The 26,940-nt window shown below is 40.3% G+C and overlaps 1 protein-coding gene across 6 annotated transcripts in view; it reads left to right on the top strand.

The window, feature by feature from the left end:
• The window catches only part of DLG2 (discs large MAGUK scaffold protein 2), a 1,308,393-nt gene that overhangs the window by 1,260,273 nt on the left and 21,180 nt on the right, over positions 1-26,940 (top strand). For 4 of the 6 annotated variants that reach the window (XM_063431306.1, XM_063431329.1, XM_063431321.1 and 1 more), the window contains one exon: positions 8,697-8,796. In XM_063431306.1, coding sequence (XP_063287376.1) covers positions 8,697-8,796 — 100 coding nt within the window. Of the gene's footprint in view, positions 1-8,696; positions 8,797-16,779; positions 16,826-26,940 lie in introns of all 6 variants that reach the window. The other 2 variants (XM_063431313.1, XM_063431346.1) reach the window with 1 other exon arrangement.

Here is a 26,940-nt window from a genome sequence, read left to right as displayed (position 1 = left end):
TGCTGGTACGCTGGCAACGTACGGCTGCCAGCGTGCGAACGGCCATAGCACAATACATACACCGTTAACGGAACACATCATACAGTCAGCCTACGGACAACCTATACTGCATATAGTCCAGAAGTGGCTAGATTTGCCACAATGCTCCCCCAGAACCAAGCCGGCATACACAGTCTGATCCCAACGGATCGGCTTGGGGATGTCCGGGAGAGTACTCACAGATCACTTTTCGAGTTCAGTCTGTCTGGATAACCCGTCGGCGTTACCGTTTTGTTTTCCGGGCCGATAGTGGATGGTAAAGTCAAAGGGCTGCAGCGCCAAACTCCAGCGCAGCAGCCGGGCATTGTCCCCAGATACACGGTTCAGCCACACCAACGGGTTGTGATCTGTGAGTAAGGAAAAAGGTTGTCCGTACAAATATGGCTGTAACTTTTTGAGGGCCCACACCACGGCCAGGCATTCTTTCTCGATGGCAGCGTAGCTCACTTCACGCGGTAGTAACTTGCGGCTTAGGTAAGCTACGGGGTGTTCTCCGCCATCGGCTCCCACTTGGCTCAGTACTGCTCCCAATCCAAACATTGAAGCGTCTGTGTGAACAAGAAATCTTTTAGTTGGATCAGGAGCAGTCAACACAGGAGCATTAGTTAGAGCCGTTTTGAGTTGCTGGAATGCCTGCTCACACTCTGGGGCCCAGACAACCTGTCGGGGAAGGTTCTTTTTAGTCAAGTCCGTCAGGGGTTTGGCCAGGGTGCTATAGTCTGGAACAAACTTCCGGTAGTAGCCGGCCGTCCCTAAAAACGCCAGCACCTGAGTCTTAGTCCTGGGGGTAGGCCACTTTGCTACGGCCTCAATCTTGGCTGGCTCGGGTCTCTGCTGCCCACACCCTACTCGGTGTCCCAGATACTGCACCTCAGCCATACCTATGTGGCACTTGCTAGGCTTTAACGTTAACCCAGCCTCCCCAATACGATCTAGGATCGCCCCTATGTGGTGTAGGTGATCCTCCCAGGTCTGGCTAAAGATGGCTATGTCATCTAGATAGGCACAGGCATACTCTTGGAACCCGTCCAGTAGCCGATCTACCATCCGCTGAAAGGTAGCCGGAGCGTTTTTCATTCCGAAGGGCATGACCTTGAAATGGTACAGGCCAAACGGAGTGACAAACGCCGACTTGGGGACGGCGTCATCGGCTAGTGGAATTTGCCAGTATCCCTTACACAAATCAATGGTAGTGAGATACTGGCCCCGTGCCATCTTATCTAACAGCTCGTCTATCCGGGGCATCGGGTAGGCATCAGACACCGTTTTGTCATTTAGCCTCCGGTAGTCGACACAGAACCGAGTGGTGCCATCCTTTTTCGGTACTAGGACTACCGGCGATGCCCAGGGGCTATCGGAGGGTTCGATAACCCCTAGCTGTAACATCTCATCTAGCTCGGCTTTCATATGGGTACGGACGGATTCCGGAACCCTATATGGAGCCTGTCTCATAGGTAGCTGTCCCCGGGTGTCTACTCGGTGAGTGGCTAGCGGAGTGTAACCAGGTAAATTGGAGAAGGTAGCCCCTTTGGCTTCGATCAGCGCTTGTACCTGGGCACGCTCATGGGCGCTTAGCCGCTCCCCCAGCTGAACTCCCTGGGAGGGCTCTATCGGTGCCTCGGGTTCCAGTAGGTCAGGTAAGGGTAGGTTCTCCTGATCCTCTAAGGAGGAGGCGCAGATGGCCGTCACATCCTCGATCCTCTCATGATAGGGTTTGAGCAGGTTCACGTGGAGCATGCGTCTCTTCCCTACCCCTGAGCAGGGGCCGATCACATAGGTAGTGTCGCATCGCTGCTCCACTACCTGGTATGGGCCTTGCCAGATGGCCTGCAGCTTGTCTGTGCGGACGGGTTTTAAAATTAAAACCTTCTGTCCCACCTGAAAGCTGCGGTCTCGGGCTCCTCTATCGTACCAGCGTCGCTGTCGTTGCTGGGCCGCCTGGAGGTTGGTGTGTACAGCCTGAGTGAGCGCCTCCAGACGGTCCCTGAATTCCAGGACGTATGATATGATAGGGGTCTCGTTGGTAGTACTCTCTCCCTCCCAATGTTCCCTAATTAAGTTCAAGGGTCCCCGCACCCTCCTCCCAAATAGTAATTCAAACGGGGAGAATCCGGTCGACTCCTGGGGAACCTCTCTATAAGCAAAGAGTAGGTGAGGTAGAAACCTCTCCCAGTCTTTGTGGGTCTCCCCGAACGTCCGAAGCATCTGCTTCAGTGTCCCGTTGAACCTCTCACATAACCCATTGGACTGGGGGTTGTAGGCGGAATTAACTATTGGCTTAATGCCACATACCTTCCACATATGTTGAGTAACTTCGGCCGTAAACTGGGTACCTCGGTCCGAGATTATCTCTTGGGGGAACCCTACCCGGGAAAACACTTTCATTAATGCCTCCGCTACGGTCTCGGCATGTATATTAGTGAGGGCCACAGCTTCGGGGTACCTGGTGGCGTAATCCACTACAGTCAGAATGTACCTTTTGCCAGAGGGACTGGGTTTTGGCAGGGGCCCTACGATATCTACCGCTACGCGGCTGAAGGGTTCTGCGATAATGGGTAGGGGACATAGCTTGGCCTTGTGGCGATCCCCTCGTTTACCTACTCTCTGACATACGTCGCAAGAGGTGCAATACTGGCGCACATCCTGCGAGATGCCGGGCCAGAAGAAGGCATGCGTTAAGCGGTACCGGGTACGGGTCATCCCTAGGTGTCCTGACAAGGGAATGTCATGAGCAATTCTAAGCAGCTCCTGTCTATACTTTTGCGGTACCACTAGCTGTTTGTTAGTCAGGGTGACAGACCCCCCCACATCTTTAGTCGTGACACGGTATAACAACTCCTTCTCCCAGATGTACCGCTCCCCCTCTAGCCCGGTTTGGTCTGTTTGTGCCCGGTCCCTATATACTTGGAGGGTGGGATCGGTCTGGACTTCGGTCGCAAAGGTAGTCGGGGTATCCCAGGACATGGGGGTCGGTTGGGGAGCATGGTCTCTTACCTGAGCCTCAGAGTGCATCGGTGTAGCCGTGGTGCGAGCCTGTTGCCGGGTGGTTACGGGGTGTGCCTCCTGATAGGGAGTCTGGGGAACAAAAGCGGAAGTCATTTGGCCTAAGTCATTCCCCAGCACAACATCTGCAGGTAAATTTTGCATAAGCCCTACTTCCACAGTCCCCTCTCCCACACCCCAATCCAAGTGTACTTTGGCAGTCGGTAGCCGGTATACTGCTCCCCCGGCCACCCGTACTGCCACTGACCCGCCAGTGTGGGTTGCGCCCGGGACCAAATGTGGTGCAACCAAAGTCAAAGTGGCTCCCGAATCCCTGAGCCCTTGTACCTCCTTGCCCTCTAGGGTTACTAGCTGCCGATGATGTTGTCGGTTGTCGGTGGCTCGGACCGACATTACTTCGTGGAGCACCCCTAGCGGCTCCTCAACTTGAGCGCTCAGCAATTCTTGGGTGACGGGGGCTACCTGGTAATGGTGTGCAGCAGCCCTTGGTGCCAAATTTTGTCGCACCTGATTCCAAGCCTGCCGGCTCCGGTTTTGGGTGCACTCCCGAGAAATGTGTCCCCACTGCTTGCAGGTGTGACACTGAATGTTAGCCCGGCCGTTGTATCGGGAGGGGGGTGGTGGAGTATTCAGTGCTGGCCTGTGCAGGGGTACGGTGGGGCCGGTAGGAGTAAAATTATGGGGTGGCCCGGTAATCCGAGGGAGGACCTTATTCTGTGATCCGTGATGCCTCCGGGCATCAAAATGCTGATCCGCCAATCTAGCGGCTTCGGGTAGGGTGAGGGGTTTACGGTCTCTCACCCATTCTTGTGCGTCTGGGGACAAGCCATTAAAAAACTGCTCCAGTAGCATAAGCTGTCGTAACTCCTCCATATTAGTGGCGTTGCTGGCCTGTATCCATCCTTGCGATGCTTGATCCAGCTTGTGTGCCCACTCTGCGTGAGAATCTTTCTCCGGTTTGCGTAAGCCCCTGAACTTGCGCCGGTATGCTTCTGGGGTAATAGCATACCTCTCCAAGATCGCCCTCTTTACTTTAGGGTAATCTTTGCTGTCCTCTCGAGGTACAGCACGGTAGGCTTCAGCTGCCCTACCCGATAATTTACCGGCCAGCAGCGGTACCCATACTGCGGGTTCCAGATCGTGCAAATCGCACAGCCGCTCAAAATCCTGTAAGTACCCATCGATTTCGTCCTTTTCTTCACAAAACGCTTTAAAGGCGTGATGTGGGACTTTGGGCTTTATTTGTCCATAGGTGGAGGCAGTAACAGACTCTGCCCTAGGTGGGGTTGCTGGTGGGTTGGTTGCCAGCAGATAGTCCTGTACATCCGATATCATCACGGTCAACATTTCCAACGATACTGGTTGCGGCAGAAACTCCAACCTGGTTCGTAGCTCTTTTTGGAATGGGGTCTCTTCCTTGGCTGGTGGAGGTGTAGTGCTGCGGGCTCTGTCTCCCTCCATTAGTTCAGCGATCAGCACAGCCTTAGATTTGTTGCTGGCTATCTTGCCCCTGGCTTCCAGTAGCTCTTTTAAAGTCTGTCGTTTCAGTATGGTGTAGTCAATCTCCATACGAATTGCCCTTGCTTTCCTTGTTCGGTAGTTCCAGTTTACACGAACGCTGCTTTTTCGGCTGTAAGGTTCGGATCCCGTCGCTTGCCACCAATTGTAACGGTATGCGGTATAACCGTCCACGACATCCGTTGGTATCTTCAGGAAATCCACAGTCAGAGTAGAAAGCAAGGCAATATTCCCAATCCTCCCAATAACCGGACGAAACACAGTTTGGGAGTCAACTAACTCGGTTTATTCACAAGCAGCGTATTTATACAGTTCCCCATGCAAGGGGTTTCCACACAGATCATCCAGGGGATTTCTCCCAACATGCATTGTGTCTTTCCCAACAGGCATTGCGACACGAGAGGGATACTCCCACTAAAATGGACGATTAAGTGGATTATCCCCTCGTGTAGCAAAACCGACAATTGACTCTAAAATCCATAATTCACATAATATTCGGTACTTTGGAATAATCGAACGTTCGGTAGATAGCTGGGGTCGGAGCGCACACTTTGTGAGAATACCGCTCTGATCCCAGCTGAATTGACCGAACGCCGCACATAATACATTTAAACATGAAAGTTGGTTTAAAAGTACCGAATAAATACGGGACATATAATGTACCGAACGCGGAACTCCCGAACGCTCTGGAAACCCAGCGGGGCTCGGATCATCGAGTAGCCGTTTTCAAGTCCAGGCTCTCGACGACCGAACACCGCTGCAGAGACAAAGGATCCAAGATGGCCGACCGCCGCATGGTCGGTAGTGGATCGACGGCCACCTAGGAGAGCCCTTAATTACCGATTGCAACGATGTTGCAATCGGTTACTTGGTACCACACGACTTGGGAGTGTGTGGTCGACCTGGGGAGCCCGTATTCGTACGGCGAATGGCCAGGATAGCCGTGTTTTCGTCGTATGAATGCTGGTACGCTGGCAACGTACGGCTGCCAGCGTGCGAACGGCCATAGCACAATACATACACCGTTAACGGAACACATCATACAGTCAGCCTACGGACAACCTATACTGCATATAGTCCAGAAGTGGCTAGATTTGCCACACTGAGGATGTGAAATCAAGCCTCATTAAGTCTACTTATAGTTACTGTAAGCATCACACCTAGTACAGCCCACAGGTTATGATGTCAGGAGTACCCCCACGCATTTCGCTAGCTGTGGTATGTCCAATTGCCTGGTTCTCCGCCAGGCTCTGATGCTCCTCGGTGATCTAATGACAGGCTTCCAACTTCTTCAGAGCTGTAGAAGCTAGAAGCCATGGTTATCAACATATATTGGCTGAGAACATCAGCTGACTATTCTAAGCCAATGACTGACATTCTCTGCAATGACTGACATTTCCGGGCTGACTGACAACATCCCTAGCTGATGACATCCCTTTGAGGAGGTGTAGTTACACCTCTGGCAGCTGAGGAATTAATATCTGTTTGTGCAGATTTTTATAGCGAAACATTGCACATACAGACTACAGGCATCATGACCACTTAAAATCACTGAAGTGGTTATGGTGCTTGGACTAGTCATTTAACAGTGTTGTTTTTTTCAAATGCCAAATCCAAAGTTGTAGTAATAAGTGTAAGTAATATAAATGTAGAATTTAACAGATTGACTGCAGGCTTTTGCAGAACTGTCCTGATTTTAGGGTTCTGTCCTGTGTCCTAACTTTGTTCCCTGATATCACTGCTTTTGGGGATACCAGGGAATTGTCCCCAGAAAGCGTAGCTTTAGCACATGGTAAGGGTACTAGGAACCTGCAGAGAGAGATACTGAAACAGTATCTGCAGAGAGCTGAGAACAGTGGTCTGCCCTCAGTGGGCTGGTCTGTGTTATTTCAATGCAGCCTGTCATTCATTCATGCCTGTCTGACCTACTATTTGTCTAGACCAGGGCTGTCCAACCTGCGGCCCCCCAGATGTTGCTGAACTACAACTTCCATGATTTTTTCAATGAAACAGATACCCAGGGAATCATTGGAGTTGTAGTTGAACAACAAGTGGGGGGCCGCAGGTTGGACAGCCCTGGTTTAGACGGATCCGTCCCCAATCTTCGCCCCGCCAGTGATGCAATCTGTGCCATTGCCTCACCCCCTTTTACTGCATCCACCCGATTCGTGAGTCATTATTTAACCCCTTAAGGACACATGACATGTGTGACATGTCATGATTCCCTTTTATTCCAGAAGTTTGGTCCTTAAGGGGTTAAAGCAGGGTTTGTGGAGAATGGACAAGCAAATTACAAATTATATGCCAAAATAAACTGAAACTAAAAACTAAATTACAATTAAATTCCAACTTAACAATTTTTCCGGTGTGCCAATTTGAGATCTCCACAACCCAAAATTTAGTGAAAAAAATCACTAATGTCTAGCGACAAGCATTTAAAAAGCTGAAAATCTGTTTTATCAACTGTAACTTTCCTTTTTTTCTTCATAATAATTAATTATAGTTACTGCAAATTAAAAATTAAGCATACACTGCATGACAATTAAGCACATAGCAACCAAAATATTTGGTCTAGTCCTATCCATAAATGTTACTGAATAATACACCGATACAAAAAATAAATAAATAAACCAAATAAAAACTTCTAAATATACTTTTAAGTATTGCATTAACAATTTATATTTTTTTCCAATACTATAAAACATACTCAATTCATACTTCCTGCCAAGCTGTCATGTCTGCGCTAAATCAATAACACTCTTAGCGCTCACTATACTGTCAGAAGTTTCTCCAATGATTGCAAATATTACACCAATATAGCTGAACTGGAAGCATAGCTAATGGATTACCAATTTGGCTATTTTGACTTGTTTGCAATTCCCTGGTGGCTTTTTAACAAATCCCAGTTTAATCAATAACCTCGTCAATATATTCTCTATCACTTCCCTTACCTTCCTAGCTGTTCTCACATCCTCACTGCATATATGACAAGCTTCGTCCATGAGCTGGGATCCTACAACAAACCCCCAACATCTGCAACTCGTAAAGCATAATTCTAGTGGGAAAGGTAAAAGAGGGCAGGCCAGTGATGAGAATGATGTCACTTGCAGCGCCCAAAGGCGGGTCTGCCTAGGAAGGGGGGATGCCAGGCTCACTGCCAATCAAACAGGTTGGCTCACTAAAGGCATGCCATTCAGTTTCAGCTCTCTTTGAGCAGGTAAATGCCAGTGAAAAGTCAGCCCTGGCAAACAGAAATTCAACCCTGATGGGTGTGCCATTTCCCCTCTACGCTTGCTTTAGCACCCTATAATGCCCCCCTCCTTCGCCCGGGGAATGGTGAATATCTAACACAGCTTGCAAAAGCTGTAGATTTCTTGTCTTTGTAGGTCCTCCCTTTCTTACTTTGCGGCTGTCCCTTGCAGACTTCCTAATACAGCTCAATGAGAACTCTTTGCAAGGCAGGGGCTGTGAGCAATTGCTTCCTCTTGAGATTATCTCCACAGAGCTAACCAAACCAGGAAGTAACAGGACCGGTTGTCTGATTGGCAGCCAGGGGGGTGTAACAAGGTTAATTTATCAAAGTGCCAATTTCTATTGAAATCTGCACTTTTTGTAAATTGAAAAAAAAAAAGAGTACACCAGTACTTAAGTGCTCTCAGTGTTACAACATAATTAAATACTAAAATAGCACATGTCATGAAAGTATCTAATAACTGTGTGCCACAAGAGATTTGCCTAAGGAAAGAAATGCACAGGTTGAAATAATAGGTTATATATTTAAAAAAAAAAAAAAAAGTCAAATCATAGGCTATCGATATAGCTCAAAATAAAAACCGCAATATTGTATCAGTGAATGATTACACGAGTGGTTTGCTGTCAGTCAAATTCGACCATTTCCATTTCATATTATAATGGGAAAAAATGGAATGTGTCATTTAGGAAAACAAAGAAATTGAAGCAAAATAATAAAAATAAGGTTAAAATAAATGCAGCTTTTACAGAGGTTCAGATCGATTTTGTGAAAAAACTTCGGTCACTGTAGTTCTGTCCACATTTACAAACTAGTTTTGTCAGCATGAGTGCGACAACAATTAGACGCCCCCTGTTTTTTGCCCCATACCTTTTCTCCTTCACAGTCATTCAATGACAAGCGTAAAAAGAACATCATCTTTTCACGAAAGTTTCCATTCTACAAGAGCAAGGAGCAGAGCGATCAGGAAACCAGTGACCCGGAACGTAAGTAGTCTCTCTGAGATGATGGATGTCACGTGTGGCACAAATAGATGGGTGGCACGCATGACACGTTCCCTCCCTTCACCCTCCCACACATCCAGACATACAGCACTTGTAATAGGCAGGATAGGCATTGCTACTGTGACCGGTGTTATGAATACAATCTGGATCTAGTGACAAGAATACCATTTAAAGTCTCATTCCTTCATTTTTTTAAAAAAATAATGTCTTGTAGTGACCTTGTATGGACGAGCAGAAGATATTTTGCGTTCACAAAAAGAAAAAAAAACCTTGGTAAAGTTATCTGATGATCTTGCTGTGTAGACAAAAATGTGACATAAGAAGAACTATTTCCTTCTTGAACACACTGAATTATGAGCATCAGCGTGCCCATTGTATTGTACTTTGCATTGATAAATCTGACATAGAACACTCATATTAGACCACACAAATCATTTTAATATTATTTCTCATGTCAGTGAGATGCTAAGTAAATGCATTTTATTTAATAATATGAGAGTAGCATTCCTGAAGATTTTTTTATTGAGCCATTTTGAACTTCCCTTGTCAATTCTCCATATTTCCATATCTATTGAATAACCCCCTGTATAGTTATACAGTTTAGTTTGTTATGCTCTTTATTCAAACTTTTTTTCGGCTGAGATAGCCCTTACCACTAAAGTCAGCACCGCAGAGAAAAATAAAACTACATATATAGCAATAATGAGAAGACTAGAGTATCACCGAAGGTATCCCATAATGACTCAACCACTGCTAGAGTAGATGCAAAACTCTATTCATTACTCTGGTTATTGAACAATAACGCAAAGTAAAATAGTAATGGATTGAAATGGAAGACAGTGTATCCGTCTTAAAAAGTGTGGGACCATTATGATAGACCTTTTTAATTTTATCGTTTATCTGCTTATGTCTCCCTTAAAGGGATACTATAGTGTTAGGAATAAAACACCATAGTGCCATCTGGTCCCACCCCTCTCTCGCAGACCCCCCCTCCGTCAGCTAAAGTCACTTTAATCTGACAGGGGGTTTAATGCACATGCAGTGTGAGGACGTCCAGCATCATATAGGCGACCTGGAGTCCATTAACATCCAAGAAGTGCCTCTAGTGGCTGATTGAAAGCCATTTCAGGCAGTTTTAGTGGTGCAAGGTAATTATTGCAGTTTCTCAAAAACTGTAATGATTTACATTGCATTACTAAGAGAGACAGGGACTTTGCACCCAGACCACGTCAATGAGATGAAGTGGTCTGGGTGCCTATAGAGTCCCTTTAACACACTGTAAGAAGCATCGCCATATGTTGGAAATATATTTAACCCCTTCAATATCAAAATAGAGTAAACAAAAATAATTTCATGCATTTTGCAGAATGAAACCTAGTCCGCAAAGCCTCACTCAGCCTCATTTATACTTTAGTCACCAGCCTATAGAGCAACATTTCTCTGACAGAAGCCACTAGTCACTGATATAATGCCTATAAGTATACTGATAAGTCACTGATATAATGCCTATCGTTGAAAATGTAAATTCAGCCCCTGCTTATCCTACAGTACAAGAAGTTTCCATGGGTCATATCATTCCTACAGTCAGGGAGGGAAGGGAGTAAACAGTCTCTTACAGAGACTTAAATAATTTTCTAAATACCTTTATTTTAGATATATATGATTTAATTATATTTACAGTATGTAAATATTGTGCTCAAATGCAGAAATACTTTTTGCATTATGTTGCTATTTTTTAATAAGATGTACAGCTAGTAATCCCTCCAGGTTCCTTACAAATACTTATAAGCAAGGTATTTTAGCATTTTGATATACTAAAAAACAACTTTGTTTCTTCAGGCATAGAATTCCACATCTTTATTGTTCTTACTGTAAAGAACACTTTTCTCTGCTGTAAGTGAAAATGCCTTTCTTCCAGTCTCAATTGGTGACCTCTTGTCTGTTGTATATTCCTGCTTATGAACAGGCATTACATTACTACATTAGCACACAGTAGTTTGCACTGACCCTGTATATATTTGTTTAGTGCTATCATAACCCCTCCGAGGCACCTTTTTTCTAAAGAAAACAAATCCAGTTTTTCTAGCCTTTTCTCATAACTAATGTTTCCATCCCCCCTTGCTTCTTTTAGAGCTTGCCCCGGCACTCTTTCTAGTTCTGCAATATCCCTCATTAAAATTGGTGCCCAAAGTGCATCACATATTAAAGGTCGGGGTCGTATCATTGATTTGTAAAGGTGCAAAATTATATATTTTTTATTTTCAATCAAAACCCGTTTTATACACAAAAGCTCCTTACTAGCCTTTGCAAGGGCAGACCAGCATTGCATACTGTTTCCTAGTTCGTGAACTGTAATTATTCCCAAGTCCTTTTCACTTAATGTTAAACCTAACATTGTAATAGAGCGAGGTTTTTGTTCCTCTCAGAACATCGAACCGCAACAATCTTTGCAAATAAACTATAAATATCTGCTGTAGCTGGTGATAAAAGCACCAGCAGTATCGTCAAAAAACAAACAACAAAAAAACAACTCTCTCCAAGTGACAGGATTCAGACTTCCATTAGCAAGTACGTGTTTAGACTTCTCTTAAATCATGCAGTAAAAAAAACAAAAACACAACAAAAAGTACAAAAAAAGTTTCACAGTTTTTCCCGAAGAATACAGTAAAACTCTATGAGAACTTGTTCAATCTGTAAGTGGATACATAGCTTTGGTCTATGGTTATAAACCATGAGATGGATGGTTCCAAACTATATCTTTGAAACTGCAGATTGCATATATACCGTATTTAGGAATTGTAAAAGCTCAGGTGCACATATGAAGGCTCCATATAAATGGTATAAGCAATCATGTATTTCTTTCTATAAGTTAAGCAAAAACTTTTGACATCATTTATTTATTTTTTACAAAATTCCACTACAAACCACTACAGTTTGACTTCTTACCTGAGGTGCCCCGGGCACCGCTCCAAGCGTCCTCTCAGTCAGAAACTCTTAGCTCTGGGCTAAGTCTGGCAGTGCAGGACTTAGATCATTGGCTGAGAGCAATCAGCTAAGAATCTCGGCCAGTGAGCTGGCCAGGAAAGCCAGCAGACTGCAAGTAAGAAGTCAAACTTTACTAAGTGGTTAGACTTCTTACATTGGGGGCACCTAGCCACTGCAGTAGTTATGGTGCTTGGAGTGTTTATGTGGTGGCTATTGTGTTTAGAGTAATAGCAAAAGGTTTTAACATGCATGCGTCTATTCTCAAATTATCAGGTTAAAATTCATTCACCTTTTCCTCATTTCTGTCCCATGTGCTATTTTTTTTCTTTTTAATTTCTTATCTCCTAACTAAACTTTCCCCCTTTTGTGAATTTGTTGTTTCCCCTCTTTCCCTGCCTTTCTGATCCCTTCTAGCTTATATTCCCTTTCACACCATATAACCTTCTTACCATCGTCAGGTCCTGTTGTTTATCTTGGCTTTCCCTTTATCTATCTCAGCTTCTCTCCATTTCCATTTTTCCTCCTTTCTTTTATCAGTTTATACATCACATCAGTCTGATTTGTCCCATCTCCTTCCACTATGCCATATATGTTCCCTTTATTCTCTGTTGCCTGTTTCTGTGCCATCAAACCATATCTTGAATGCTTATATCACTGGTTGAATTAGGACAGACTAATGTCCAGCACAATTCTTAGTTTGGTGATCCTACTAGGATCCTACTTAGATCACTATCAAAGGTTTGTTCTGGACATTCTTCTATTCTAAAGTTTATTTTGGCTTGTAGTGGAACCTTGGTCCATTCATTTATTTATTTTTTGGGTGGAGTCTTCATTCCATTGTTTTCACTATATCACAAGTTGCAACATGTCGTCTGATTTGTATGACATTATTCATAATGAACCTTATCAGTAACATTTAATTTGGCCTCCAGGATTGTTGACTGCTGGCTATATAACCATTACTGGCCATCACTAGATTAAATATCATTGTCCATAACTATATAACCATCATTGCCCATCACTATACTACCATGACTGTTCATAATTATACAACCATCACTTTTATCACAAGATGCACTGTCTTTTACTAGATTCACTATCACTTTCCGTCACTCGATAACCATCAATGACCATTACTAGATAACCATCACTAGGTACCAATCAGTGTCCTATGGTTTTTCATAAACCCTGGAGTTTTCGAGTATCCCTGAAACTTGTGTTTCAGTGCTACATAGATTCTTAGTGAGCTATAGGTTGGCTAGCATTTTTATATAATACAAATCCATTTAGAAATGTATCCTGCAGAGAAGCCAGAAGATGTTAAAAGGAAATTGAGCTGTTATCCTGGAAAGCGGTATTAACCTCTGGGGTTGATGCTCACAGCAATTAATATTGATCGCTCTACATATATCATTCTACATTCTTCTGTACAGAATGGAATCAGTTTTCCATAATGTCTCATTAAATAAATATCATTACTGAGATGTTACCATTGAACTACAGAATAGGTTTGGCCGCTTCCTCATTCAAAAAACATTACGGAATTGTCCTTCATGCAGATTTTATCAGGAATTTTAAGCTGTCTCTTGTGTCCTTACATTATACTCTAGCAATTAGTGAGAAATCAGTCATCTCTTTTCGGAGAAAAGTTCAGTTACTTCGTTTTTTAGGGAGAGGGAGACATGCATGATTTTTTTTTTTTTTTTTGCACCTTCAACAAGTGACATGCCTGGCATAATTAAAAGTGGTCATGATAATTATTTTGTATGGCATTTTATAACTAGCACATTTTTACTCCAGTGTCAGGTATTTTAACTTTACGAAGGTTATCTTTGTCTTTTTATCTTTTCTTAAAGAAAGTTGATTTCATCTGGAGGAAAGAGAAGGTAGGATTATAACATTCAAATATGTTTAAAAAAAAAAATAAACAGATAGAGATCAGCATACGCGATCAGATTTTTTTTTTTTAAATCACATATTCCAAGTCACAAAAAGTGGGAAGTTATTCATATTATATGGCCACTACTTGAAAGTGTCCCATGGTCGGTGTACTGGAAAGGACATAAATTGCAGTAAAATACACGGAGGATATAGAGCAGTAAAGCAAAAATGTGGTGCAGTATTTACTAGATGTATCTCCTATGTTAAAGGAACACTATAACGTTAAGAATACCAACCCTATTTAGAGGGGCCCCCTGAATTTAATATTAAGAATGGAAATAAAGGGTTTTACTTACCATTTTTTCAACATCGTGCTCTTGCATCCACAGCTCCTCCACTGTCTTCACTGTGCTTCTTGTCCAATTAAATGATTCTCATATAGAACCATTACAGACGTAAGAAGGGTATACGCGGGAAGTGCTGACCTCGTCCAAACAAATGCTTCTGATACAGAAGCACTGAATCCCTATGAGCAGTATCCGATGATGTTGAATGTCCGCATGTATGTCAAACATCGCATAAATGAGTCCAACTCGCTTGTCGCAGTGGAATCTCCTCTAGTGGCTGTGAGAAAGATATCCACTAGAAGTGCGTTTAACCCTGTGATGAAACATTGACGTTTCTACAAAACGACAATCTTTTCAATTGCAAGACTAAAAGGACAGGGTCACTGCACCCAGACCACTGAGATCAATGTGATGAAGTAGTCTGGTTGACTTTAATGGTCATTTAAAATGTAGTTTGGACCCACAGATATTGGGGTACTTTGATTAGCTTAAAACCGTATGACCATATGGTATGACTACAATATTTAGCTAATGTAGCTAATACTCCTTAATATTATCAACCAGTATACTTTGTGAGTGTTCGCTGATATATATTTGTGTATTTTTAAACACTACAGATAATATACACAACAATTATATTAAGACTTTATCCAATTACTTCTGTAATTTGAAAGTGTTTCCATATCAAAATCTGCAATTACAGAGTTTAACCCCTTTGTTGCCTGAGGTCTACCTTCATCCCAGCTACATTATTGGGGCATCATTAGCCAATCTGGAATAAGGATACTGGACTGGCTAATGTAATTTCTGTGAATATTGGATGTCTGATGTCAGCACGCACTGCATGCCGGCGAGAAGAATCAAATGGCGGCATGCCCATCCCACTGTGCTACCCATGCCCTCCCATAAGCCTGTCCTCTATAGCATCCCTCCTGCAATGTGGAGTGATGTCAGCAGAAGAGGATTGGGCTGAGGGGAGAACTTGGCCTTGACTCTGGAGCAGAGATACGTTTAAGGTTTAGGTTTTTGTTTTGATTTTTAAGTTGAGGGGGCAGGCTAGGAAGTTTGGTTACTATAACCAAAAATAGTGTTTGCAGTATCTACGAGCTGCGGTTAGGTTCCCAGCAAGTTCAGGACAACCTTTTATCCTTCTGTATTCACCAAAATAGGTACAATGAATAATGAATGAGTGCCACCTATCACTGACTGCCCACTGGGAGTAACAGTACATACTTTAAGCCGAACCAAAAAGCAGAGTGGCTGATGGGAAGAAAAAGGGGGCCTGGGGACATGATTTTTTTAACAAATGTTTTTACAAGAAAAATGGCTCTTGCGGACTACAGGTCTCGTGTGGCCTTAATGGCCCTTTAAACATTGGTAAAGTCTAAATATACCTTTCCTAGTTAAATACTTTAATATTGTATTATTATTATTATTATTATTATTAAAAAAAGAGTGTAATTTTCATTGTTTTTGCCTTCTGCTTAATCAACCCGTAAAGGTTTTTGGAAAGAGTTAACTTGATGTACGGTGTGTCTTTCTAAATCTAATAAACTATGTAACATTGCAACACCTGCTTAGTTACTGCACATCTTACTGTAAGACACACATTCAGCTTTACCACTTTTTCTCATTTCTGTATACTCCTTCTTAAACTTGATTTTCTAATAACTGCCCCTTATCCCCTGCCATCTGTTTTATTCAAAAGACCAATTTATCATGTAGCATGACAGAGCCCTTGATAAATGTTCTGCCAGGTGCTAGATTTTACTGGCAATGATTACACCATGTTATAACAGTAATATTTTGTACAAATAATATAATTCCACGTGTATTCATATATTATTGGTGGGCTCTTTACAGGATTTATTTTAGATTTCCTTCATGACAAATTGAAATAAAAAAATCAATCCTTTATAAATTATTTATTTCTGTACATATGGATGGATTTCGATCACAGTAAGGTCTCTATAAAGTTACATGTTAGGCATTTATCTAAAAAATCATGGGACGTCCAATCCGAACCCTGAAAATATAACTCAATATTACTAAATAAGTAAATTGTTGTAATGAGCTAGAGAATTTAGTCAGTCATGTCTTCTCTCAGAACTTGCCATTCTAATTACATGTTGACATGGGAGTTCAAATGCCAAGTCCACTCAAGTTAATATATGTATATATGTGTGATACATAATTATTACAGTTTTTAAGATTATTTTCTTCAAGACACAAACTCATATTTATTACATAATTTGAAGAATGTCTGAATATATATGGCAGCAGTTGCTCATACATATTACCTTCTCATATTAAGTTACAGTGGATGGTCAATTGATACTTTATGTCCAATGTTCGCACAGTGTGGCACCTAATGGTACTTATTGACTATGTCCGTACAGTTTGCCACCAGGTGCTAATTTAAAGTCAGCCTTCATACACTTTTATATGAGATGCTACTTTATGACACATATCCACACACAGTTTTATGTCCAGTGTTTTAGGTCAATATACCTTGTACGTGCTTAAACATTAAGGTCACCACAACCATTAATGAAATATATTATTGGGCATTTAAACATTAAAATGCGAAAGATAAACAAAATTTTTGATAATTATAAAAATCCAAGATCCAGATATTTATTCAGCATGGTCTGTCATAGTAGTACTCATTTCAATTCCACTGACTTCTTCCTTCCTCTTCTACGGCTGTTCTACCTCCTTCATTGCTCACTCTCTGGGGACTTCTGGGCAGGACATCCCCGGATTAGGTGACGACGGTTATGGAACAAAGACTCTGAGTAAGTTCCCAGGAATGGTCACTACCGCATTAACATTTTTATTGCTTTTTTTTCTTTCTCGTTCATTTCCGTTGAAATTTGTGTTCATTCTAGCTTGTCTTTTTTTAATCTTCCCAAATCCTTCCATTCCTCGCATGCACAAACTAGACTTTTATTTGTTACCCAGTTATGAATGCCAAAAGCAATGTATGTTTTTAATTGCGTTGTAATGCATGATACTGTAATCAAAATGTGATATATGTAAAATCTAAATTTGCTTGTGTCCCTATGTCTCTGGCTAAGTCTTTTTGTTTTGAAAAGTTTAATTATTGGCTACAATGTTTTAAGCATGGATGGTGTCCTAATTTTGGATTTTGCCCAGTTGAATTTAATCCACGCATTTAACTAGATCCTTTTAAATCCTCTTTGACATTAACTAGAAATTTGCTCTGAAGCTGCCAAAGCAGTGGGTTGAGTTTTGTGCACTTTGCAATGCAGTCCAAAACTATTTCTACTTGCATTGTCAGAACACAGGATTGAAAGAAAACTCCAGACTCATATAGCACTTCAGCTTGCTAAAGAGCTTTATGAGTACGGAGTCTTTCATATTTGTGAACGTTTTTGGAAACTGAACTTTCCTAATTGGGCAGAAACTCCTCCCTGGCTGTCACTTCCACAGCAAGGGAGGTTTACTTACAATTAAATTAGCTCCCAAGAGCTAATGGAAGCAGCAAGCATGTTGTACTACAACTCGTTGAGAAGCTCTGATAGCAGACATTAACTCATAGCTCCAAAAGAGGCTTCTCAATGAGAAATCTCTAATTTGAGAATTCCCCAGAATAGATGAAAGTCTGTATCTCAGAAGCAAGTTGTGTTTTCACATGCCCTCAATGAAACTGTGCAGACGAGACATGCGCATTTTCTTTGGAGGTATATCTTCTCAATTGTTAAAAAAAAAAAAAGTCAATTGAGTATTCTTTCAGTTGGTTGAATATCCAGTCAATTTGGAAAATATATATGGATATATATAGATAATATAGTTGCAAGAAAACTCCATCCTTAACCCCTTAAGGACACATGACATGTCTGACACGTCATAATTCCATTTTATTCCAGAAGTTTGGTCCTTAAGGGGTTAAAGGATCACTATAGGGTCAGGAACACAAACATGTATTCCTGACCCTATAGTGTTAAAAACACCATCTAGCCCCCCTGGGCCCCTCATGCCACCATAAATATGGCAAAATCTTACTGTATTCAATCCTGAAGCTGTAACTCTGCATGCTGTTAGACTCAGAAAAAACAGGAGTCTGCTGACATCATCATAAGTGATAGCCTGATCCAATCACAATGCTTCCCCATAGGATTGGCTGAGACTGATTGGCTGAGACTGATTGGCTGACACAGCCCTGGCCAATCAGCATCTCCTCATAGAGTAATTGAATCAATGCATCTCTATGAGGAAAGTTCAGTGTCTGCATGCAGAGGGAGGAGACACTGAATGTTTGGATGCATTTTAGGCAGCCATGACCCAGGAAGGATCTCTAACAGACATCTGAGGAGTGGCCAGTGAAGTTACCACTAGGCTGTAATGTAAACACTGCATTTTCTCTGAAAAGACCGTGTTTACAGCAAAAAGCCTGACAGTAATGATTCTACTCACCAGAACAAATTCAATAAGCTGTAGTTGTTCTGGTGACTATAGTGTCCCTTTAATGTTTTTGTTAAGTTTAACTTATAGGATTGTATGTACAGTGAATATATCATATATAACGGGAATTGAAAACTTTAGACAAAAATAGGCAAATGTTTTCAATTAAGCTACCGTATTTATCGGCGCATAACACGCACTTTTTCTCCCTGAAAATAGGGAGAAAATCATGGGTGCGTGTTATACGCCGATATCCCACATTTACTTACCTGTCTTGAAGCGTGGGCCGGCTTCACAGCGCGCACCGCGGAACTGGAACTTAAATTTCAGGTTCCAGTTTCCGGCGGGACTGAAAGGAAGTGTACACACTATTGTGTGCCCACTTCCTTTCAGTCCCGCCGGTACTGGAACTTAAATTTCAGGTTCCAGTTTCTGGCGGGACTGAAAGGAAGTGTGCACACTATTGTGTGCACACTTCCTTTCAGTCCCGCCGGAAACCGGAACCTGAAATTTAAGTTCCAGTTCCGCGGTGCGCGCTGTGAAGCCGGCCCACGCTTCAAGACAGGTAAGTAAATATGGGACAGAGGGAAAGTGCACTAGGGGACACTATGGGAGGGGGGGGACACACACTATGGGGGGTGGAGAATAGAATGGGAGGGGGGAAGAATACTATGGAAAGGGGGGGATACTATGGGAGGGGGGAAGAATACTATGGAAAGGGGGGGACACTATGGGAGGGGGTGGAGAATACTATGGGAGGGGGGGAGGATACTATGGGAGGGGGGAGAGAATACTATGGGAGGGGGGGAGATTACTATGGAAAGGGGGGACACTATGGGAGGGGGTGGAGAATACTATGGGAGGGGGGGAGATTACTATGGAAAGGGGGGGACACTATGGGAGGGGGTGGAGAATACTATGGGAGGGGGGGAGAATACTATGGGAGGGGGGAGAGAATACTATGGGAGGGGGGGGAGATTACTATGGAAAGGGGGGGAACACTATGGGAGGGGGTGGAGAATACTATGGGAGGGGGGGAGAATACTATGGGAGGGGGGAGAGAATACTATGGGGGGGAGATTACTATGGAAAGGGGGGGACACTATGGGAGGGGGTGGAGAATACTATGGGAGGGGGGGAGATTACTATGGAAAGGGGGGGACACTATGGGAGGGGGTGGAGAATACTATGGGAGGGGGGGAGAATACTATGGGAGGGGGGAGAGAATACTATGGGAGGGGGGGGGAGATTACTATGGAAAGGGGGGGAACACTATGGGAGGGGGTGGAGAATACTATGGGAGGGGGGGAGAATACTATGGGAGGGGGGAGAGAATACTATGGGGGGAGATTACTATGGAAAGGGGGGGGACACTATGGGAGGGGGTGGAGAATACTATGGGAGGGGGGGAGATTACAATGGAAAGGGGGGGACACTATGGGAGGGGGTGGAGAATACTATGGGAGGGGGGGAGAATACTATGGGAGGGGGGAGAGAATACTATGGGGGGGGGGAGATTACTATGGAAAGGGGGGGAACACTATGGGATAAGGGGGAATACTATGGGAGGGGTGGAAATTTCCTGGAATTTCCTTCTGGAAATGACGTGCGTGTTATACGCCGGGGCGTGTTATACGCCGATAAATACGGTATATAGTCTAAAATTTGAAATTCACAGAGTTCACGTCACACATTTTTGAATAACCCCATTTGAAGTCCTAAAGATGGAGTCATTACTACAGAAACAAATATAATATTCCCTCTGATTATTTTTTTTAATAGCCTTTTTTACACAGCCGTGATTGTTATTTATGTTTTTTTGCACAGTCTCTTATCATATCAGTTATATTTTTGCATGGCAGTAGAATGATTAAAACATTACGCTTGCCTTTTAAGTTAGTTAGAAATCTTACAAATAGGTCAAGTTATTGAAAAACTCAAACTGTTAATATTTTGAAAATGTTTATCACACGTCTACCTCCTGAGGTTTATTCGATAAAAAGTGCGCTATGGTGAATTGTAAAATAAATCCAATATATTTTAAAGGGTAAGCAAGTTGCGAAATTAGGGGAGTTGTTTTTTTTTTATTTCAGCTATCGTGGTCCCAATTTAGAAAATTAAATTCAATATACTATCTACTGTCCCTGCTTCTTGTGTTATTTGTGTGCCTTCACATTTTAATTATTATTTAGTATTTATATAGAACCAATATATACCACAATGCTGTACGATAGTGGGAATACAGACAAATAACGAGCACGTACGAAACAAAGAGAACAGCAGACCCTGCCCGTGAGCTTACACTATAGCAAATACAGTACTTTTATACAAAGTGCTTAGCAAGATATCTTGTAATATCACAATCTAAAGGTAATAACAGGGAGTTGAGACACTAGATTGCAGATGGCCAGAGATCTGAGGACATATGTAAATACCAAAAAGCTTGTAAAGTAGTTAAATAGAGGCAGCTGAGGAACAAATCTATGTTTCTGTGATTTTTGAAATATCTGTCTATTTTTGTAATTTATGTATTTTCATATATATATATATATTTATACCTTATTATATGATTGTGTATGTCATGATTGATGTTCTAGTAAAGTTACCACATAAAGGTAAGTTCTAAAAGCATGAACATTACAGGTTAAACTAATATATATATGTATGTGGCTATATATTATTGAATGGTGTAAAAAGTTTTGTAATATGACTCAACCTGCTCACAGGTATAAAGAATTAAAAAAAAAAAAACAAGAATGACGCTGCCAGGAAAATGGAGGTTCAGATCTGTTTCCGTTTGGTTATTGTTTGACCTACAATGTGAAATTAATTTTCAATTCAATTTGAGTTTCCATCAATTCACACTTTATTAAATGACACGGACTAGGTCAGCATTATTGCAACCTAACAAATGTTGGAATAGAGAATGCATTCCTGTGAGTATTTTGGGTGTAAAATGAGTTGGGTTATCTTAAAACTCTTTTAGCATTTCTATTCATTTTTGATTGGTATAGGTAGTTATCAATATGCGTATTTTGGTTTTGGGTTTTTTTCACCTGCACTTGTACACTAGATTGTTTCAAATGTATTCAGAATATACATATATATATATATAGAAGTCACATTCACAAAAGCATATAAATATAACAGAAAAATTATCGGTAAAACTGCATTATGCTGTCAATTATTCAAAGTCAATGTATTTAGAATTTTTTTTTTTTTGATGGATGACTCGTTATTTTCTTTTATTGCCCGAATAACTGGATATGTGTTTTTTTTTTTTTTAGCATATTTTCAATGAAGATACATGTGCTTTCAATTATTTAACCTATATAGCCTTGTTAATTACTGTACTGGCAGCATGTATTGAGCTGTTTTTATGAATACCAATATACCTAAAACATTGTTATGATGCCTGTAAACCAACACACTAAGTACACTACTGTAAAGAGCTATTTAATTCTACTGGGTACCAAAAAAAAAATTTCAGCAGATAGATTTCACGGTCAAAAAAAACATTTATGCAATTGGATAGCTATAGAATCTATTTCAGATGTAACAATGCTTCTATAGGCAATAATAAATATACACTTTGTTAATTATCAGACAGAGCTGATATCCAACTGCATGTGGTTTGACAAATACTACCTGAAAATCCTCCTTTTCCGAGGATAAATCATGGTTTTGAGAGATTAAATAAAAACTGCAATCCATGGAAGAGCTACAAGCTTTGTTTATCTGCTGAAACTAATTTTGTGTTGACCTGGTATACAAAGATAATAATCAATTATCTGTCATATAATGGTTAAGATAATACGTTTGTTAATATTTAATTGCAGTCATTATTTATCATTAAAGTGATAGCTCGTGTATGATGACAATAATATATACTTGTGAAACATTCTGATTGAGTAGTTTTTTTTGTTTATTTTTTTTTAAATCCTCAACCATAACTGTAGCCCTTCATTCTAAACTATCAAGACAGCAGACATTAAAGTCACATCACGACTCTTTTAAAATACAGATATAGTGTTTCCCTGTACAAAAATATGTGACCCACTGTTGCCACCCACAAGAGTTTTTTTATAAAAAATGTTTACATTTTATTTGATTCGACTTGTTTGTGACAGATGATTAGTTGGTAACACACAGAGCACATATTGAAGCTACTAATATAATAATAGTGCCAATCACTACCTCCCACAGGGATCAGAGATCCTGATACTAACTCCGAAATCCTTAATGTCCGAGGGTTTTGGCACTGAAGGGAAATATAATAGAAATGATGATAGCTTTTCTTATCCAGCCTGACAAACCCATTGTCTGCCTTTTCAAATAAGACTCTACCTGTAAAAGAAAAAAAAAAAACTTTTAGTGCAAGCTACAAAATAAAAATTAAGTATCATCACACAGAAAAACTTGGATCATGTCAGTGGATGGTTTCAAAACCAGCTTTAATGCAGCCAGATACATTGCCCTTTAACTGTGATCCCCTTATTATAGCAATTTAAAATATTGAAAAGATAACAAATAATGTAGCGCGCTTGAACTGGAATGATTGTGATTCCTTTAGATCATACTCTGGAATTAATAACTTAAACATACATAGTGCGGACTATCTGAATAAAAAAACATAAAATATTTAGCAGCATCTGAGAACTCACATGTAACAGAGCACCCCTGGCTCTGGGTTTGAAGTGCTCCACTTGAGAGAGCTAATTCCCACAGCAGTATATCAGGATAGATGTCTCCAAACAGTGTGTTCAGTCAGGTGAATATAAAGGTTCTGTGTAGTATAGGAACAAATGGAGATGCAGGAACCCCCAATTAAATAGTATCTCAAACTATTTATTGATGTAAAAGGTCAAAAACTCTTACTTAAAATATTGAGCCCATATGATTTTAGCAATCACTTTATTTAAATATTTCAAACTACTGCAACGCTATGTTCTAATTTCCAGCTTAATTTACATGGTTAATTATTTCTGTTTGCACTGTGATTAATCTCTTGATTTACATTTTTAAATCCTTGATAAATAACCCTACTGACTCTCCAAGCTGTACAGTAGATACTTAGTTGTTTTACTGTAACTTTAGGCAGTCCTCTATATTGGCCTTGTATCAGGTTGTTATCTCGAACTGCCATCGAAATTCACTAAACTCTAAACTGTAGCAAACTGAAATCCAAAACAGCAACATTTAGGCAAATAGAACTGCTTTGACAAAGTGCTTCAACTCAACTATAATCACTGTTGGCTCTTTTAGATTTAATTTTGCCACTAAGATTTTGATTTGGAGTTTAGTGAATAATCCAAGTAGATCTATATTAAAGCACCTTTGATTCTCTGAATTCCTGTGATTCTACTCAAACAGACTTTTTTTTTAATAATTTTATAATTGGCCACGATTTAATATTTTTGGATAAGCATTTAAAATAATTTAATATTATGAAAAATATTTGTAATATTTTGATATTTTTTTTATATATCATATAATTTTTTTTATATTTTAAAAATCATTTTAAAAGGTTATCCAAAAAAAAAGTTAATTATTTGAGACGCTTTTCCAACAATATTAAGTAAAGGCCATAATTTGCCACAAGTTAATGAAAAAGTTTGAAAATATCTACTCCTACTTTACAATGACTGTTAAAAACCACCAGCCTGGGTCTGGATTCTCAGAGTAACAGGGTCATTTCTAAAGTGGAAATTTAAAGTAAATTCAAGATGAATTTTAAGTTTAACGATAAAGAAGCCAAACTGGGAACATTCTCGAAGTCAGCTATGCTTCCAGTTCTGTAAATTTGGCCTTGAATTTAAATTTCCACTTTGAATTCCTGACAATTTGTACTTCCCAGTAGCAATTTTCCCATAGACTTCAATAGAAGAATTTCTGTTCAGTAAACACTGTAATCAACCGCTCTGATAAGAGAATCCAACCCATAATGTGTATCTTATGTTATATGTATGTTGTTGTTTCTATCCAGACACTGTGTTTACCACGTAATGAAGAAATGAAAAGTGACTTTTGATTATCCTGTTTGTTGTTGTAATTTTGTTTATGTGTTTCATGATGCAAGCACACATAAATTGTAATGTAAACCAAAGACAGAGACTGAATGCAAACATGAAGCTATTATTAAATGTAATGGAAGGCAAATTAACTGAAAGCATCCTAATTACTAAACAATAGCCAGCAATATTTTACAACATTTATCGATGGAACAAAAAACAAGGCTGAGATGTAATTACATAAATATGTATGTACCCGTATCATTTAAGAACTAATTTAGAAAGATGACATATTCATTTTCAACTTTAGATTGCTTGGTTATACTCATTAACAAGATGTTTTGAAAAAAAAAACAAATATTCTCAACCTGTTTCCAGCCCAGGTTTCTAACCTTTCATGGTGCACATATACCGTATATCAATAATCTGAGTGACATAGTTATTAACCCCTTCATGGACAAAACTATTTGAATAGCGCAGCATTTATCCAAAACGTGTGATAATTCGTTCGCACATTAATTTAAAATAAAAAATAAAAATTCTGAATAATTTTCTGTTCTGAGATATCTAAAATATAAAACGTACAGAATTCTTATTTTTCATTTTTTTATTAGCTTTTACAGGAATAGTGGGGATATTAAAATATGTTATATGTTATATTGTATGGTATTCCCTTAAATTGCAAAAATGTACTCAATGTCTGAAATAGTAGCATATAAAGAGAGACTATTTTTGTCAAATACAGTGGTACAGTTGGTATTTTTATGATTGGAGTGTCTCAAACGATTTCACCAGAATGATAAGGAATTTCTACATGTAGACATAATAACCACGTGCAATGTAGAGTTACCTGGTTATACTGTATCATCACTGCTCTGGCACGGTTTCAAAGTGGTACCCTTCAGTTCATGTGCTCTTAGTAAGAAATCCAATTAACTAATCATGGCCAGTTCTACATTTTAATCTAGAGTACACTTGAATGTTTGAATGTTTGTTTTGGGCAGAGCTGCAATAAGGTCGAGTTTGGACTGATCAAGTCAAATTCCTGCACTCCGAGCCAAAATGTACCCAAATCACGAGCCAACCAAATATGCAATGACCTGTTGCACCAAAAAAAGAGATGATTAATGGCTTGGGTGCAGTCATTAAATGTTGAATCACAGATCAATTGAGAAGTAAGCAAAAATATGAGCTGATGCACTACAAGAACTTAATTTTATACCATGGGATTTAAGATAATATCAAGCATATAGCTCAGCGATACAGACTGTTGATGGTTTGATATTATATATTAATAAGATAAACAAGAAAAAAAAACTTGAAAAGGTAAAATTCGGGGACACGGTTTGACAATACAGGACCATATTAAATATTTGAAGGGTAATATTCTTTAGAGATTGAGTTTGACAACACTAATGTTGAGGAAATGGCAGTTTCATTTCATAGTGAGAGTGTCAAATACCAGACTCCCTGGATGAAGAGTCTGTAAACACAAAACAAAAATAATACCATGCTTCAGTAATTACAGCTGATAACATCTCATAACATCATATAATCTCCCAAGGCTGTTTGCTCGCACAGAAGAGAATATTAATAACTGCCTGCAGTGTGTGTTTGTGGAGTATTGCTTGTCATTCTGAAGCACTGATCTCTTTTAGTAACTTGAGTTCAAAGTGCATTTCAAGAATGGAATGAACACTGAATCCTGTTATGTTTTTTTTTTTTTTTTTGCTGCTGTGTCTTGTTTTTGCAGATTTTAATTCTCGAAGCTAAGCTCTATCGATAGGAAATCCCATCTCACTATGGACTTCCTTTTTTCATTTCTTGCTACTTTGCCAGAATATACAGCTTTTATTTCACATTTTCTATGGATCATCACGTCATCAGAACAAAATATGTATATAAGGTGCTAATTTAATCTACACCTATATATATTGCAACAGCTAAACAGATACATAGATTTCAGTTCCAAAGTTCCAAAATTCTGCTATTGTCATTCTTATTTTCCTAACCTCTATCTTCTATGCCACTGTGCCATAACTTTTGTGCTGTTCAAACAATTGACACACTTGGAACCTCACTGTACATGTGACTTTGCAAATGAATGAAATGGCAAATTTTAATAATTAATAGTAACACAATTATAACAAAAACAAAGAAACACAATACTGACTATCAAATAAAACAGAATAATTGGTGTAGCGCCTAGCTTGTTCTTAGTGAATATATGTAATGACAAGAAACAAAATACAGCAGGTGATAGTGTAGTACGTTTGAGTATGTTGATAAGGTACAAAAAGTAGTAAGGTGTGCACTTACACTTTTGGGAGCTGTGATTCAGCTCCTGCTTTAGTACCTAGGCGCTATGATCCCCACCAAGAGCCATTATTTAGGCTCCGGAATATGTGAGTGTAAAATGTATATATATATACTTACATCAGGAATTTTAGGCTCAAATTTACTGCACTATAGTA

The sequence above is a fragment of the Pelobates fuscus genome, chromosome 1 (genome assembly GCF_036172605.1).
Source record: "Pelobates fuscus isolate aPelFus1 chromosome 1, aPelFus1.pri, whole genome shotgun sequence".
Taxonomy (NCBI): domain Eukaryota; kingdom Metazoa; phylum Chordata; class Amphibia; order Anura; family Pelobatidae; genus Pelobates; species Pelobates fuscus.
This window is presented reverse-complemented; position numbering and strand designations above follow the sequence as displayed.